Consider the following 18,788-nt stretch of genomic DNA (forward strand, 5'->3'; position numbering starts at 1 on the left):
TAATTTTAGGACTGGCCGATGATCTCAACTGCTGTTAAAATATCACTTTCACACAAGAGGGCACCATTGCATTCCTAGTCATGGAAAAATCCCTCACATCTACAGGATTTCCTTCTGCTTTAGACCAGAACAGCAAGAGCAGAATAAATATTATTCAGGCCTTCTTCAAGGTGTAAACAGTAGGCACAGAACACAGCTACTATGTCTCATCTTATTTTCCTATGGAAATTTAGTCATCCCAAAGCCTTAGGACATCAGTTTGTGCAGCCACCTTCTGAAAGCTAATGTAAAAGAAAAAAAACAGTCTTAAGGCTGCAAATCTCACCCAGTTAGCCATATTTCATCTCTTTCTGCTTCTCAGACTGTCCTGCACAGAAATCAGTTAGTTATTTGTGAATTTATTTTGGTACAGTGGATTTAATCCCCAATGCATTCCTTGGGCTTCTCTACCTTACATACATTGTAGTCTCAAAAATTAAGAGTCCAAGAAACTATCAAAACAAATAACCAGGGAATTGGGTTTTGTCCCTTAGCTTTGTGGTATATAATGCAGCATACCTCATTTTAGCTGTAACTACATCATAGCAATTTGTTTGAAATATTTCTTACCCTTCTCACTTCGGTCCATAGCATGAAAGTTAAAAGACACCCAAGTAAAAGTATTTTACTGCACATTCTCCTCCCCCTGGGGAGAGGCTGGAAGACCAAAAAAACATTCGACTCTTATTAGTCATGCTGTTTAACATAGTCCTAGAAGGAGTTCAATTAGTATGGCGAAGAGCATAGTATGAAACAGCAGTGCCACGATACTGTGGCTGCCATAAAATACAGGGTAACACTCTTAAATCATCAGGAAAGGATGCATCCCTCAATGTCTAGCCAAGCATTGCTGTCAAGCATGGATGCCCACTGACTCACATGGAAGACATCCACAGTTCTCACAGAGGAAAGGTAGGATGTGGAGGAGGAGGAAGGACAAGGCTTACCCTTACTTACCCCTCCAATGAAGGAAAGTGCTCTAAATTTAAAGACTGGAAGTGTATTAACCTATATAGGACCTCTTTCTATATTATGAGACCCTCATTTTCACAGTGTCCAGTTGCAGCTGAAGCCCATTGTCAAGGATTGGATACTGATACATGCAGGACGTGAAGATAGGCTGACATAAATGTGGTACCTTGGCTTGAATCTGTCAGGCCTTAAGGTGCCCTCACACTTGGTATCAGGAGAAATAAGTCCTGCATAATACATATCAAAAGTCAGAAAAGACAAACGCTTCACACCTGAATCTCCACTCCATTATCCTGGTTTTGTACCATGAAGCTTGGAGGCAACAGGATATGCTGATATGAACCAAGTGGAAAAGAATGGAAAAAACAAGGACACTCCACCTCAACTGACAGTAGAGTCAACTCTCAATTATCCAAGGTAATACTGTCAATGAGAGAAAACAATTTGTGCAAACCAAAGAAAAAACACTGACCATTCAAAATATACAAATTAGGCATTACAAGCAGTGGAGTACATTGACTTTTGAAAAATTTGTAACCATGTTTCCACAGAGATGAGGCAGCCTTAAGAAGTACAGTACACAACAGCCAGATGTGAACACTATATTCCATGTTCCAAGAATAGGTGGTGTAATAATCCTGAAGGTACATCAGGATGCATGGAGAGTTATTGTACAACACCCAATCAATCCACCCACAGTTACTTGGGAGGTTATTATATTGCAGAACTACCTGATAATTATTCCTAATAATGTGATAAGTGATGATTAGTTTTAGCTCTTTCTCTTTGCTCAAAAATATATTTTCTTGACTACATCGTATGACGTGCAGTTGTGGATACCAAATGGTACCCAGGACCAACTGTTTCTGCTTAATTCCTTGGTTGTTGGTGTAACTTTCTTGATCCAGGCCTATTATCTTGCCCATTCCCATGTCTGTGTAGAAATGATTTAAGGGAAAAGCAATGTATATGTATATATACACATTGTCAAAGCTGACAGTTCTTTACGAAGTATTCAATTTGGATGAATTTGACCAGATTATTTGACGCTACTTATTTTTAGGAGAGACTGTCATGACTTAATTGAATTCAATCCTTAGTTACTACTGCTTGAGGTATGGTATTATCAGATGTCACAAGCTTGGAACTATCTCAGGAGAATCCTAAGTCATACCTATGTGCATTACTGACAATGGATCAGTATCAGGCAGATGTACAAACACAGTTTTAGGGACTACTGTCTGTCCGTAAGCAGGGACACTGTCCTCCTTGATCACAGTTTCTACCTTCAAAATGAGAACAAATAAGTAATACACTGGATAAAATAAATTGCTCTTCCACTTTGGATTTTTTCCATTAATTTTAGGATACATTTTGACAATTGCAAAATATGCTGCTCATTAATAATAATTTAAATTGATCATATCATGCATGAGGATATTAGCTTTGGATCACAATAAATATATGATACAAGGAAGAGCTGACAGAAAATAATTTTCATGCAATAAATCATCACAGTATGAGACTCATTTCTGACTAATTCTTCAGTAAACTCCTACCTTACCATCTTTTAATCCCCCCGTTAGTTTTCTCTGGAACACATACCTCTTCCCTTTTCTCACGAGTAGTTTGATCTACACCCCAGAAGACATAAAGATACATCTTGCTACACAAACCATCTGATAAGTAAATGTTGCCTGAATTTTATGTTTATGAATTATAACTGTAATTAGCCCTACATGAGAGAGGGATTGTTGCTGTAATAAAAGATTCCTTAATTATGGACACATATAAGCCCAGGCATAAAGAAGCCAAGGCTTATTATTCAGCATGTAGACACTTTCCTTGTACTTTTGCCATCAGCTCAACCACAGCAGATTATTTTTTTATCTGATGATGCAGCAATCAACCCAGAACTGTCACAACAGCAAAACATACCTTATGTACACTTGGATAATAGAAGCCAGAGCTGAGCAATGAATACGCAATAGAAATGATTAGATGGATAATTTGAAGCCTCAGGCAAGAAGGTGAAATTGGAGAACAGAAAAAAAAATGGCAGAGAAAACCCATTAATAACAGGTCCAGGCCAACACCTAACAGAAGATCCTAACTGTTTGGGGTTTTTTTCTGGTATTTCTTCCCTACAAGAATTGTAAGAATCTCAAATACCTAGTATACTGACAGTGCTAAATTTTTGAGCGTATCTAAAGCACACTAAAATTGCTTCACTGGAGCATCATTCCATGAGTATAAATTACAGTAGCATTTCAAACCTATTTGCATATGATTTACCACAGTATCTGCTGCATCTGTGCATTAGGATGATTCAACAAAATTCATAAACAAACTAGATATGCTCTCCTAAGATAACCACATGGTGCACTTCAGTTAATATATACCAAAATTCGCTACTTAAAAGTACTTACACCAATTATGAAATTGATTAAATTTCAGACTGGCAGCCTCTCTTTCACAATAGATTGCAATGCACAGTAAATTAGACCAGTTTCACAGTTGTATGTTCAGAAAATATTTCAAACTTTCAAGGACGTGGGACAACGTGGTGATATACCGTGCCAAATACACTTTCTGAGAATGTAAGGCTTTTTTTAAATCATTGATATATTGATAACAATGTCTGGATATATTACAGTGCATTTCAAATACTACAGTAGCCCTTATGTACTACTAAAGTCTAGAAGAGCAGGAGGGAGAAGGCAGAGTCAAAGCTATGTTGCCAAATACTACTGAGCTGATAGCTGCAAATTCTAGGAAATAGTGTCATCTATTTGTTGCAGCTAAAAGCAATGACTACTGCAAAGGTGCTCTATTATACAGTTAAGGTCTTTTAAGGTAATTTTACCTCAAATAATAAATAATAAAAAGAATGACTATAGAAAAGGAAGTATGGAAATTAATATACACCCACTGTTGCACAAGTGAATTAGGATGAAGACTAAAAAAAATGGTTTTTCATCACCCCTATAAGGCTGAGTCATCCTACATGTTACTTGTATTAAAGATAGCTGACAAGTCATTTTCAGGCAGCACTGAAAACCTACAACCAGCTCTGCTTCATGTACATAATCTTGAAAGATAAGGATCTTCAGTTTACAAACTCTTCAGTGCCCAATGTCTATATCCAGTTAAAAGCTAAACATCTAGTTTAAGCTTATGTCCATCATCTAAGCACCTCTGGCAGTCAACAGAGAGGGAGAAGCCCTGTCGCCTCCCTCCCAGCACATAAATCACCTTGTCCTAAAATGGGTTGAATGAATCACCACCTCATGGTACCTGCAGTGAGTCTCCACTATCTAGATCTGCATTTGTGTAATACCCGGCACAGATTTTTAACTCATAACCAACAGTATTGCAGGTGTCCTTCCCTTTGAGACTAGGGTTGAAGGGTTTGATTTCCTCAGCCTGTGCTGCCTGAGGGCATGAAGGCATGCTTCATCTAGGCAGAGCAAATGGCAACGCCCCTGTTTCTTCTTCTATCTTCCACGTAGTTTGTATAACTAGAACTCAGCTGCTTAATCCTAAAAAGATTCATTCACAATCCTTGAACCAGCCACTGATGGTTCGCTCTGCTCATCAGCAGAAGACTAGAGACTTTTTCAGATGGGACTTTCAACTGCATCCCTTCCACAGCTTTGTTCTTTCTCTCCACCTCAACACGTGTCCCATAAATACCGTGCTTTCAGAGCAAGAATCATCACAGCTGATGTTCGGCTCACGGCCCACACCATAGCATCAGCATCTCACATGCTTGTGGCTCAGGATTGCAGTTGCTGCCTGTCTGTGGACTCTGCCACACAGATCCAGGAAAGGCACTCTGGAGACAAGCAGTGCTCAGAGCTGGACCTCCAGCTAGGACTGTCTTCTCAGAAGGGACTGCCTGCAAGGCAGCTGCCTCGTACCTCCCTGTCAAGTGACTGTGTGCACTGGAGAAGTGATTGATGGAGGCTTCAGAGTTCAGGTAATTCAAGAGCCTATGTTATTACTGTAGGCAATAATAATAAGTAGAAGCAATAAAAACATGTGAAATGACTAAGCAATTCTCCCAATTACCATCTATGGTAAGGAAAATTATAAAGCAACAATGCACAGTCATTATTAACCTATTACTTATCAGAGCCTACCAATTTCCAATGTTTTGTACATTACCACAAACTGGTGGTAAATACTGTCATGACAGTGAGCTGGTATCACCAGGAAAGTGGATATATTATCTGCAATAAAGTATGTTTACTTTTCAAAAACAAATGTAGTAAAAATATGAATGACATATACTCACTGGAAGGTTTGCTTTTACAATGAATCCCCTGCAAACAGAAACAAAAATATTATAAAAGCTGAGGTAACAATAAAAATAAATATTGCTTTATCATTGTACACAAATATAAACATACCTTAAACAAGTAAACGTATTCACAGTCCACAACAGAAATAATTTTCAAGACAAAAAAAGAGATTTTCAAATACAGTGAAAATGCACATCACTACTGCATATGACAGCCTGATACATATGGGGACACAAGACCAGCATTAGCCTTATTTTCATGTATTTCTACTGAGCTGCAATTGCTATAAGTACTACAGTTCCATCAAATACAGACATCATTTTATCGGGTACTACCATTCACACTGACCAATAGCTTATTTATTGTTTTGTCAAACTTTACAATGGACTGCTTCATACCAGGGCAAAAAACCCAAGTGATTTTTTAGTGGAAGACATCTAAAACACTACTGAATATTATATAATTTTTAGAAGATCACATTAGGCCAATGGAAGGAAATATCACAATAATCACAAATGAAGTTTAGAAATAAGACTTGCCTTTTTATTTCTGAGAACTATCTGGCTCAGAATCCTGAAGATGAAGTTACTCAGGCACAGTACTTACCATGTTCAAATGGGAAAGTGTTTTTGTAAGAGGCATAGTGAACCTGACACTGAGATTTTAACAAGTCTCCAGCTATCTTTCAGACAGACTATATCTATTTTCCCAGTAAAATAAACACTTAACCACACACTAAAATTCTGTAGAGTATAAAAATAACAAATCTTACTTTGACGACTATGCATGACATTCTAAAGAAAGACCATTACTTAGCCAGCAAATACCGTTTTATGCTGTTCTGGCATTCAAGTTTCTGACATAGCACTTATACCAATATTCCTTTGTATACAGCATATATGTTCTCCTTTGCTTTCCTTTAAAATCAGTGTCTCATTCACAGAGATGCTTTTGTCACATCCACAAAAGAAGCAGGCACCACCTTGTCTCCTCTGCTCTCAAACAGACTGGCAGCTTTCAGTCTTCTTAAAACATTTTAGGATCTTGTCAATAAGCCAACAATCTATGAGTTTTAGAGCCAGCAAATTCTCTCAGTGGACGTTTGGAAGTTCTCCAGTTGTAGACAAACACAGAGACTGCAGCCTGGGTAAGCATTAGCACATCATAAAATAACTATTGCTTGGTCTTCCATGAGGCTTTTGTCCACAGGTAATTCTGTCCTCCTCATAAACATAGCTGTAGAGCAAAATCATTATTGCTGCAGGTGAGAAATGACAGCATGTTAGCTACCCTGTGGCAGCTGCCTAGAGTACCCGAGAAGTGTGTTTTCTGTCCTTCATTGCTGCTTTTAAGTTTGTAGTTAGATAAGCTTGTTTTTAAAGAAGGCCTTTAGAAAACCAGTGACCAGTATCCAAACTGTATTAGTTCTCATTCCTTTATCCTTTTCGCACTTTTATTTTTAATAATCACTTCTGGAGCTAAGCTGTCATCTTTTACAATTGGCCGTTTGTTACTATGACTCATAAAAGTGCAGATGCACAAAAGGTGGTATTTTAAACCACTTTTTATAATAAGACAGAGATGTTCATATACTTTCATAGACTGAAGACTACAAAAATTACTTTTGACATTGTTAAAGATACTACTTCGGCTGTTTCTACACAATACTACATCAACACTCAAAGAAGTAGGGCCTGTTGCGATAGGACAAGTAATGGTTTTAAACTAAAAGAGGGTACGTTTAGACTGGACATAAGGAAGGCATTTTTTACAATGAGGGTGGTGAAACATGGGAACAGGTTGCCCAGAGAGGCGGTAGATGCCCCATCCCTGGAAACATTCAAGGCCAGGTTGGATGGGGCTCTGAGCAACCTGATCTAGTTGAAGATGTCCCTGGCCACTGCAGGGGAGGGGGGACTAGACGACCTTTAAAGGTCCCTTCCAACCCAAACTATGCTATGATTCTGTAAAGGAAATCTTTACATAACTGTTCTAAAACTGAGGTACTTCTATTTCAATTGTTTCATAAATTATTCAAATTCCCCTCAAGGACTGAAAAATGTAACTGATGAGGCCTCATTTCTGCTGTAACATGTTCATAGAAATATTTGTCATTTATTAATTATTTCTGCTCCCCCCCAAAAAAAAGCTTCATTGGTAGTTTGCTGATTCTCCCAATGCACATTCATCAATAGAAAGAAGACTATAGCTTTCTGAATAATTCAGTGCAACACTAAACCAATAGAAGTGGAACATGCCAGCTCATATAAAACTACTGGAATTTTAACTGCTGTTTCAAAGCCCTGGTTTTGAATTATTTCTAATCAAACCCTGCAGGAATATGCAGAAGGACAATTTGAGTTCAGTCTCTTTACTTGAGGTTCTCCATGTCCTTAGGGAGTGGGACAGACAAATATACAAAATTACTGCAAAAAAATTGAGCGAGTGAGTTAGGGAGCTAGCTTTCTTGGTAAGCAAACCTAACTGTTGGATCAAGTGATTGCTGAGCCACTGCTTACTGGAAGAAATTAATCTCTCATGAGGTTGATAATTTAGCAAATTACTTCTGTATTTTTAACTTCTCATTTTGCAGCCAGACTATTGAAAATATTTTGGTTAGGCGGCTTGAGAAGTTCCCAATTGTCAGTCAAAATTTCTTAGACCGTCATCTTTAAACTAACTTCTCTAACCATTCTCTCTGGTTGCAATCATGCTGCAAAAATTACATTGAAGTAAATGACAAAATTCTCACAAAACGCAGAGGATTCAGCCTTTTACTTAAAGAAGGCCAGTGCTCTGGAGCCCCTGTTATGACACTGGAAAAAAGCAAACTGTATGTAAATAAATGATCTTAAGTTACAAACATGAAAAAAACCCCACCCTGTGGGTTTCTTCTGTGGGACTGTGGGATGATGCAGAAATCCTCCTATACCTTCTAGTCTGTCCTAATTAATTATTGTTTTTCACTATTGCTCAGGTGAATCCTACCATCTGAGCACTTTCCAGTACCGTCTTGCATTTATTTTCTCATCTTCTCCTTGGGAAAAAAGAAACATATCTAGCAGTGATTTTTGTTCTGGTAGGAAGATGTTTTGTCATTCTTGGGCACTTGTTTTTTCTGAGGGAGGATTTGTTGGGAAGGTTTACATAATCAAACATTTGCATAAACACTTGCCAGTTACAGCGAGCATTTGGTCGTAGCTCAATTCCTTATTTTTAGTGTATCTTTTTATTTTACAATACCAAGGGGGGGGGGGTGTATTTTCTTTTATAATCATTTTGCAAAATAGTCAAAACAGACTGTTTGTCTCAAAGAACTCAAATAAATTAATCAAGTTCCTCTCCCACTTTCTATATCTTTTGTTTTCAGGAATTTTCAGTGATGAATGCAATGGAAAAACATACCACACTAAAACCAGAATGGAAATTTTCTTCCCCTTTCACAAATGCCATGGGTGTCTTTTATGCAAAAATAAGATCCTGAACATGATAGTACATTTTACTCCTATACAGAGAGCATCTTTGATTCATATCTGCTTGGGCAAAGAGCCTAAGCAAAATATACTTACACAATGCACAAACAGTTAGGGATTTTCCTATTTCCCTAGGGTTTTCCCCGTTTGTGGTATTACTCAACTGTAGCTAGAGGTTATCTGAACAGACACCACCAACGTGCAGCATTCTGAATAGAAGGTGTGGTGCCAACTTTTTAGCTAGCACAGCAACTTCTCAATCTAAGCCAATGGTAATATCACATTGTTTTGTTTAAAGACTGTAGAGAGAAGAAAGTGAGATCAGCAGAGGAAGACTTGCATTTCGGGGCACAGAGAGTATTTTCATGAACTAAAATTGCCAAGGAAAAGAAACAAAGATTAGATCTGCTTCCCATTTCCTCTCGTATCTCCAGGCACTGAATCAAGCACAGATTTGTGGAAATTCTTCCCTGAATGTTCTGTCATGCAGGAAAGAGTCTGAGGCAAATTTGGTTTCACAGTCTACCTGTTAGCTCTGTTGCATCTTGTTCATAGAAGAATTGGTGGCAGCTCTTCCACAACTCCATAAGTAATATGCCTGAAAATGCCTTAAAATGTATTCTTTAATTGGGGCCAGGTTGTCAGACACTTAACATTCATTCATTAAGGTGCTTACATTAAAGTCAGTGAATGTAAAGTGAACAGTTTTTCCCCCTTTTGAGAGATCCCCAGTGGCAGTGCTATTACCCACATTCCTACTTTAGGTTCAACTTTCAGAGAGGGCAGAGAAAAAGGAACAAGACCATATTCTGATGTTTCCCTCTATTCCAGCAATTTTTGTTCTTTGACCACCATTAAAATTAAGCATGGGACTGTACATATTCTTACCACACAGGGAAAGTGCTCAAATTGTAGCCAAAAGGCAGATAAATATGATGAATTTAATCATGTTATTTTTGATTCCCAGTCGAGGCACAAATCCATCTTATTCTGCACACAATTAGAAAAGATCTCCCAGATCACGGGGTCTAGTCCCGTGATAACCATAGGTACCACATCATCTAATCCCTTTCAAAAACTGGTGAAGATTCATTTTAAAATCAGTCAGCCTTTCATGTGCACTGCTCCGATGTCCAAGACTAATCCAGAAGCCCTGTTCTCTGCCAGCACCAAATCTTTTGATTTCTAACGTAAACACAATAATGGTTAGCTTGTATTGACTTTTGATTGTGCCCATTATCTTTTCACTTAAATAGATGCTTTCCACCCTGGAATTTAATTTCCATTTACCTACAACCAGTAATATACTTTTTCTCAGCTTTTTGCGAGACTATGAAAGCCAAGTTCTTCTATTCCTCCCTGATAAAACTGGCTTTCCTTCTTACCATCACCCTTCTCAGCAGCTATTTCTACTTTAATGCATCTGTCCAAATGGAGTGACCAGAACCACACACAGTTCTGAAGACAATTTCCCACTAAGGTATATTTGGTGTCTTGTAAAGTGGTGATATTCTTTGTCTCAATTGGGAGCAGCACAATCATGTCATATCTTCCAATACAGAGAGGGACCTACTTACCCCTTTCTCTGTAAATAACCCAGCAGCAGCCTTCTGGTCTCCATCTGCTCACCCCATTCAATTCATGGAAGGAAGAGCCTACAGATGCTGGGCCATAAGAGTCCTAAATGGTGTCTCATGGCCTCTAGTGAAAAACCTGACAATGCTGTGATCTCAATCTCTTCCATAAAGAAAAAGGTCTTTGAGCAGTGGACAGCCACAGTCAAAGTGATATGGATCTATACAATTTAAGAACTTTGGATGGAAACAGAGAGGATTCAGAGCTGTATCATGAGCTCCTCAGACTATCAACAAATGACTAATTTCTTTCACAGAGACATACAGTCCCAGAAACCATCTAGGGAGAATTTCACAGCTGGAAACAACTGACTATGCTTTAGCTTTTTCCAGAGCTATTTTCACAGGCGAAGGAGATAATGGCTTTGCACTTTACATGTCCTTGATGCTGGTGGGGATTGGAACCTCACACAATTTTTCTCATTCTATTCTTATAAAGATCACTACTGTATTTATCTTACCAAATGTAAGGAAGCAGAGGTCAAGTATTTATACAAAAAAGCATGTTACTGGAAATGGGTGAAAAGGAAAAATAATAGGCCTACAGAACACACTTGGAAACTGAATAAAATTGTGGCTGTATTTACTGAGAACCAGAGGAATTATAATGATTAATACTCATACTATGAAAATTTATAACTGTTAAAAATTCATAGTACTGCTGATACAGTGTCTCCAAAAGACCTTTTCTCAGAAGGACCATCTGTATTGGTTTTGATGTCATGTGTAATTACTTTCATTGCAAAGGTAAAACTATCTTACTGATGATCCTTTTTAATTTTTGGCAAACCACAATGTTGTTCTTCAACTTTTACTGACAATGTGGTGATCAGATACATGTGAACAGCGTGCAATGGGATCAGCTAAGCAATCACAGAAGGAAACATCTGGACTGTTATCCATGCAGAAAAGAAATAGGCACCTGAACTTACAGCAAAGCATTATTTTGGACTACTTTGAACTACTGCTTCTACAAAAGCACCTGGATGTTGCTCAATTTTTTTTACAGAATGCTAAAAACAAAACATCTGAGTCATGCCTACGCATTATCCAACTCCAAGCCTCTCTGGGTATATTCCAAGCTGAAGAAAAAACATCCCATCACATTAGTGCACTGCTGAACCTAAGAGGATAAGTACTACTGAGAAGTGGGATATTAAGCTCAGGCTCAGCACAGTGCTAACAAGGCCACACACTTTTTGGATGAGAGCTGGCTTGTGTCCAACAGAGCAAGGCAACGTCTGCCTGTGTAAACACCATGTTGATGTGCTCTCAACTAAACAGTGAACTGACAATCAATAAACAGGTAAGAGATTATTTGGTTTATTGAAGATTATTGGACAATCTTCAGTAAGGCTACACAGTGGTCTAAAGTATAGCCTTTTACCAATCTTTGTTTTCTGCACCATTTGCCATTTCACATGTATACATGAATGTATGGACACTGTCCTCCACAACCTGCTGTTTCTGACAAGGCCAACACTTCCATTACAGTCTAGCAGTACTTCAGTAATACTGGTGTCGTGGTTTAACCCCAGCCAGCAACTAAGCACCACGCAGCCGCTCACTCACTCCCCCCCATCCAGTGGGATGGGGGAGAAAATCGGGAAAAAGTAGTAAAACTCATGGGTTGAGATAAGAACGGTTTAATAGAACAGAAAAGAAGAAACTAATAATGATAATGATAACACTAATAAAATGACAACAGTAGTAATAAAAGGATTGGAATGTACAAATGATGCGCAGAGCAATTACTCACCACCTGCCGACCGACACCCAGCCAGTCCCTGAGCAGCGATCCCCCCACCCCCACTCCCCCAGTTTCTATACTAGATGTGACGTCACATGGTATGGAATACCCCGTTGGCCAGTTTGGGTCAGCTGTCCTGGCTGTGTCCTGTGCCAACTTCTTGTGCCCCTCCAGCTTTCTCACTGGCTGGGCATGAGAAGCTGAAAAATCCTTGACTTTAGTCTAAACACTACTTAGCAACAACTGAAAACATCAGTGTGTTATCAACATTCTTCTCATACTGAACTCAAAACAGAGCACTGCACCAGCTACTAGGAAGACAGTTAACTCTGTCCCAGCTGAAACCAGGACAACTGGAGCACATGACTAACACAAGACCCTCAGGCCCCTTAGATTTTTGTCCTGTTTACATGCTACTATTCAGGTATAACAGAGATTTCTGTCTCCAAGTCAGTATGTATTTCCTCCTGCACTGTACTGATGCAGAGGAATCCTGTTCCCCTATTTTAGTTGGACTGCATGTGGCATATAACGTCTTCTGACCATTACTGTGGCTGCATAGCTGTATCCCTTTTACAGAACAAGTGAAAGAGTTGGCAGCACAGTAATTATATTTCTGGGAACTCTTTGCAGTGACATGCGTTTATCCTATAAGTGGATGTCAAAACAGTATTGCTTTGGAATCTCACCACTGGGAAGAATATTCCCCCGTTGTTTTTTTTTTTTTAAGTGAATTGTATGTAAAAATAATGCTGTGATACAAAAAGGATCTACATACAAACCACTTGCTTTCAAATTTATTGGACCAAAGGGAGCTATGACAATCTGAAATAAAAGCTGCTTGTTCTATTGTATGCTTCAACTCCAAGACGAGAAGCAGAATTTGCTTGAAGCAACAGTATGCTCTAGCTTCTTTATTTAAGAAATAAAAACAAAAAAAAATAAAACAAAAAAAATAGTCAATCATTTTGATGTCATGTTTCCTAAAATATTAATACAAGTTGTTAACAAAACAAAATTGCATACAATAGACAAAGTAAAATTAAAATGCACTTTGAATGCCATACCCTCAGCTGGTATAAATCAGCATCATCCCATGCATAGAGTGTCAAAAATTTCAGACCACTCAGCTACTTGAAAGGACAACTAATCTACCAAATCAGCACTTCTAGTCTAACAATGAGACAGGGACATTCTAACACAGCATTAATGGTTATTTCAACGAATGACTGGAGATCTCATACAGAGGATGAAAAAATGGAATCAAAGAAATTTAGGGCAGAAGGGGTCTCTGGAGGTAGCCAAGTTCAGCCTCCTGCTAGAAGGAGTAGTTTCACCAACACCAGATCAAGTCAGCCATTACTTTAGCCATTTCTTGAAAAACCGGAGGACATAGATTCCACAAGCTCTCCAGACAACCACAGATACCCCATGCTTTGAGGTTAGGTATAATGATCTCTGTAGCACAGAACAGGCTACCAGAAAAACTTAGTCAAGATCCCTCAGCAGCACTGACAGCACTGAGACTTGCAGCCTCAGAGGTGACTGGAACCAGTGGAAAGTGAGATTGCCACAGAGAAGGAAAAAGAAAAAAAAAAAAAACCAAGAACTGAAGTGAACATTACGAGAAGACACCCTCCAGGATAGAATTGCTCCTCCTGCTGCTGCTGGAGGCAGTTGTTTTTTCTTTTGGAAATACTTATTTTTCTCGTGGCCAGAAGAACTTTTTCTATTCCAGTTACTGTCTTCTCACACTTCCTAACACTACTGCTTAGCAAAAGAGGCAATATATTGCAGGCCTGGCTTTCCAGTGCTCTGGCATAGATGGTGAAGCCCTCACTGTCTTGCTCTAGGCAACTACTCATTCTGCTTATGTTAGAGTCAGTTCCAGGAGCAGAACACTGCTCCACTGCACACTGTGACCTTTATAAGTGATAAATGCCATCCTGCTCACATTCACACAGTGTGGAGGACTATGGTTGAGTGAAACTCTTTCCACTGATTTGAATGAACTTTGAATCAGATGGAAGTGGGGAAAAACTTTTTGCCTATTGTGATGGTTTGACCCTGGCTGGACACCAGGTGCCCACCACTCTACACCACTCTCTCTACATCACTCTCCCTGCTCAGCTGGACAGGGGAGAGAAAATATAATGAAAGGCTCATTGGTTGAGATAAGGACAGGGAGAGATCACTCACCAATTATCATCACTGGCAAAACAGACTCAACTTGGGGAAAATTAATTTAATTTATTACCAGTCAAAATCAGAGCAGGATGATGAGAAATAAAAACTAAATCTTAAAACACCTTCCCCCACTCCTCCCTTCTTCCTGGGCTCAACTCCACTCCTGAGTCTCCCGATTTTCTCTGCCGCCTCCCCCCAGTGACATAGAGGGACGGGGAATGGGCGTGCGGTCAGTTCATCACACGTTGTCTCTGCCGCTCCTTCCTCCTCAGGGGGAGAACTCCTCACACTCTTCCCCTGCTCCAGTGTGGGGTCCCTCCCACAGGGTCACAAGTCCTGCCAGAAAACCTGCTCGAGCATGGACTCCTCTCTCTCCATGGTCCCACAGGTCCTGCCAGGAGCCTGCTCCAGCATGGGCTTCCCACGGGGTCACAGCCTCCTTTGGGTGTAACCACCTGCTCCGGCGTGGGGTCCTCCCCAGGCTGCATGTGGAGATCTGCTCCACCGTAGACCTCCATGAGCAACAGGGGGACAGCCTGCCTCACCATGGTCTTCCCCACGGGCTGCAGGGGAATCTCTGCTCCGGCACCTGGAGCACCTCCTCCCCCTCCTTCACTGACCTGGGTGTCTGCAGGGTTGTTTCTCTCACATATTCTCACTCCTCTCTCCCAGCTGCTGTTGTACAACAGGTTTTTTTTCCCCCTTCTTAAATCTGTTCTCCCAGAGGCACTAGCACCATTGCTGACTGGCTCGGCCTTGGCCAGCAGCAAGTCCATCTTGGAGCCGGCTGGCATTGGCTCTGTTGGCCATAGCGAAAGCTTCTAGCAGCTTCTAACAGAAGCCACCCTTGTAGCCCGCCTGCTACCGAAACCTTGCCACGCAGACCCAATACAACTATACAAACTTCAGCTTTTATGCAAAATAAGATTAAGTCAGCCAAATCTAAAAGAGGATTTATGTACCTGAAACATGATTTAAGCAAACTGTGGTAATCTCAGCCAAACACCATGATACCGTAATACCCTATTAATTCGCACCTAAAACTGGAGGCACCTAAGCTTATTAGGCACCTCCCTTTCTGATCTGAAAGTTCCCCGGATGCATGTAGTTTGGTGTTTAGTTCATGACCAGAACGAAGCTAGAATGACATCCAGCTCATGCCAAAGCTCACCTGTGAGACACCTGCGTCCCCCAGCATAGCTTTCTTTCAAATTGGAAATATTAGAAGAGGAAAGCATATTCCAGCTTTTATGCTCTAGCTATCAAGTCCTAACCTCAAGGGACAGCCAGGTTCAACATCCTCATTACCCTGAAACAGTCGTAACCCTAAATTGTCCGTTTGCCACACTGCCCAGTAAATGAGAGGGTTTCCCAGGCCCCCTGTCAAAGCAGTGATATTGTTTAGAGAGGAAATGAAAGAGCGATGGTCTGAGAGAAGGACAGGCAAGATGCAGTGCAATTTTTAAACCTGAGTGCTTTCAACATTCAAATGGGAGATCTGTTTCCTACTTCAAAGGCCACTTACTTACATTTTATTTTAAGCAGTCACGAGGAGAAAACCCAGAAATTGAAACTTTGGAAGAGTGGCTCTCAGCAGCTACTCTAAAGAGAGAACATCAAACTCTGGTTCATAACTCAGGTGCCTGGGCTTTAGCCAGTGAAGATCAGTCTAACCCAGTGCGTAACTTTTTCCCTTGCCTAACTTGACGCAGCACCATGCTGAGCATGCAGGTTTCTCATGCTGCCCTGACAAGTCACTAATGCTTTCTCATGATCTCCATTTAATCTGTATTTAATAACCTGGAACCATAAGAAAGGAGCAGGGTCGTAGAATGCATGAATGTTGCATAGATTCTATCCTGAAATGTTGGGGGTGGAGGGGCTTAAAAACAAAAATGAACTTGCTAATCCCAATGCTGCCAGCGTGGACCATAAAGTCATACTAAAATTTAGAACAATGAAGCACACTTGGCAATAATTTCTTATAAAAGTTTCAAGACTTTGGAGGCCATGTGTCAGGGCTGAGACACCCTTCAAATCCATGGAGAGAAAAGCAGGAGCACGTGTTTCTGTTTTTTGTAGCTCCCATAAAAATGGTGTTTCTCCCTCTTCTCCTTACACAGAGAAAAATTTCAAACGTAAATAAACTTGGAACTACCCCTGATTATAGCTCTTTCTGCTGAGAAACATTTTTAAATGTTGACTTTGGTTTTATTCCAGCCTTAGCTTGTTATGTTGTTGTGTAAGGATGTAAGGTCATACAAATGATCCCTCAGGCCATGCTAGAAGCAGTGGTAGAGTAGTCTCGGATGGCAATCCTGAGAGGCCACTGCATTCCTTCCCGATGCCACAGTATCAGTTAAGGAACTGCTTCCATTAAAGATTTAATGGCAAAGATGCCTGACTAGCTCTAATTGTGCTTGCTTGAGTTACAGAAACACTCTAGCCACAGCAAAATGAGGAAAATCTTCTTAGTACATGTAGATGAAAACCTTTTTTTTGCAGCTGTATACTTGAAAATTTTTGAGAGACAGGATTATTTCCTAACTATTCATATCTGTATTATTATGGCATCTGAAAGTCTTAAGCCTACATCAGAAATCTTATACCAGAATCCCTGCATATACCAGAATCCCCATGCCTTTCCTCTCCTATCAAGAGCAACAAAAGCCAAAAACACCTTTCCCTGAAAGAGCTAGCAGTGTGAAAAATTGAAAAACGAAAAATGAAAAATTAAAAAACGTTCAAAATTTGTCATGTAGAAAAGCCCTACTGAAAATATCTATATGGTGCATTCCAGCTGAAACATTTGCAGTTTGAGATAACTGATATAGAAGCTAGTTATGAATAAATTTGGAAATGCTAAGGAATAATAAATCATATAAAATAGAAAATAAAAAATAAGTACTTGAAAAATCATCACATGGTCTATTTCTCTTTTTACTGTTAACTCATAATTTTGTGGGGGTTTGGGGTGGGGGAGAAAAACAAAAAAACAAACTATGGAATAATCATATAGTTTGGCTTTATCTTGTGTATCTTCCACGTACTATAGTTGCTAAAGTTAGCACAGTCCAATTAAAGGAGGCAGAGGTCCAAAAGAAGGGCTTCCAAAGAGGCAGGATTCTACCAACAGTACAACAGCAGCATTGTTTCACCTGACTCTCCCAATCATGCTGCTGTCCCTAGAGGCAGCAATAATTCCTGGGCATGGCCTCAGCTTAATAAACCCATCAGTGTTCAGTACCTTCATACGTTGCTTCACCCTATGTCTCATTTTTCATGATAGCCCTTACTCACTGAAAACCACCTATGCCACACATTCCCCTAAAAAGTGCATGTGTTTTTTTCCCCCTAAGTGGAAGAGAAACAAAGCTACAAAGGCAGACTGAATGGTTACACAGATGTGACCATGCTGTAAAAATGATTCTATTATATCATATACAAATAGAATATATTGAAAATGAGGGGGGGAAATTAAAAGAACACATACTACTGACCAAAACTAAGCATGAAGCATGATACTATAATGAGAATTGCAAAAATAAATTTAAAAAAAAAAAACACACCACAAATGGGGAAAAATTACAATACAAAGATATCAAAATTTCAAAAGTAATAGAGAAAACTGTCATTGCAGTCATGGAAGGAAGAACAGCAGGTCAGGGAGATGAGGAAGTGGGAAAAAGATCAAGGAAGTTTGCATATGTAGGGATGAAAGGGAAAAACAAAACTGGAGACAGTGAAATGTATTAACTGCAATAAATTCTATTTCCTCAAAGTTTTTCCAAGAAAAGACAATGAATGCACATCTAGTACTCTACAATATTGTTTATATGATTCATACTTTCTGAAAATATGCAGGCAAGTAGAGGCAACTCCAAGACAATCAGTTTTCCAGAAATTATTGAGATTTACCACACATATTCAAAGCAACTAAGTTGCAACATTTTCTTGCAAGAGAAAGAGCCACAGATAACTTGAAAAGTAAAACTAAAACTCTCTTCATTTTTGCATAGACACTTCCTGAATGAGATTGTACATCCCATACAGTTTTTGTGGTGAGTCCCATATTTTGTGTGCTGAAAGGGCAGGATATGCAATACAGCAAGACAGGTTTTGACTGTTGGCTGTTCCAAAGGACTAAGTTAAATCTAACTTGAAAGATCATCTTTAGATCCCACAAAAGAGAAAATGATGAATGAAAGCAGAGCTATTAGGGTTAGAAAAGAACTCAAGATACCTTCTACTCTACATTTCTGCCTTAGGAAGAATGACCCTTATCTGAGACATATGTGAGATATATTTTCTTAGCATGTGTGGAGATCTCTATAAGCTCCACAGGCAATCTATTCCAGTGTTCAGCATTAGTTACTGTGACTTTCCAGCTTATTCATGACCTCAGAAAATTCTGGCCGAGTGAATT

General features: G+C 39.6%; 1 protein-coding gene across 1 annotated transcript in view; it reads right to left on the minus strand.

The window, feature by feature from the left end:
• Positions 1–18,788, minus strand: part of IL17REL (interleukin 17 receptor E-like) — a 46,859-nt gene that overhangs the window by 22,497 nt on the left and 5,574 nt on the right. The window contains exon 2 of the mRNA XM_010581270.1: positions 5,312–5,339. Within this exon, the coding sequence (XP_010579572.1) occupies positions 5,312–5,339 (28 nt within the window). The remainder of the gene's footprint in view (positions 1–5,311; positions 5,340–18,788) is intronic.

This window comes from Haliaeetus leucocephalus, unplaced genomic scaffold (genome assembly GCF_000737465.1).
Source record: "Haliaeetus leucocephalus isolate CR32 unplaced genomic scaffold, Haliaeetus_leucocephalus-4.0 Scaffold763, whole genome shotgun sequence".
Classification (NCBI taxonomy): Eukaryota; Metazoa; Chordata; class Aves; order Accipitriformes; family Accipitridae; genus Haliaeetus; species Haliaeetus leucocephalus.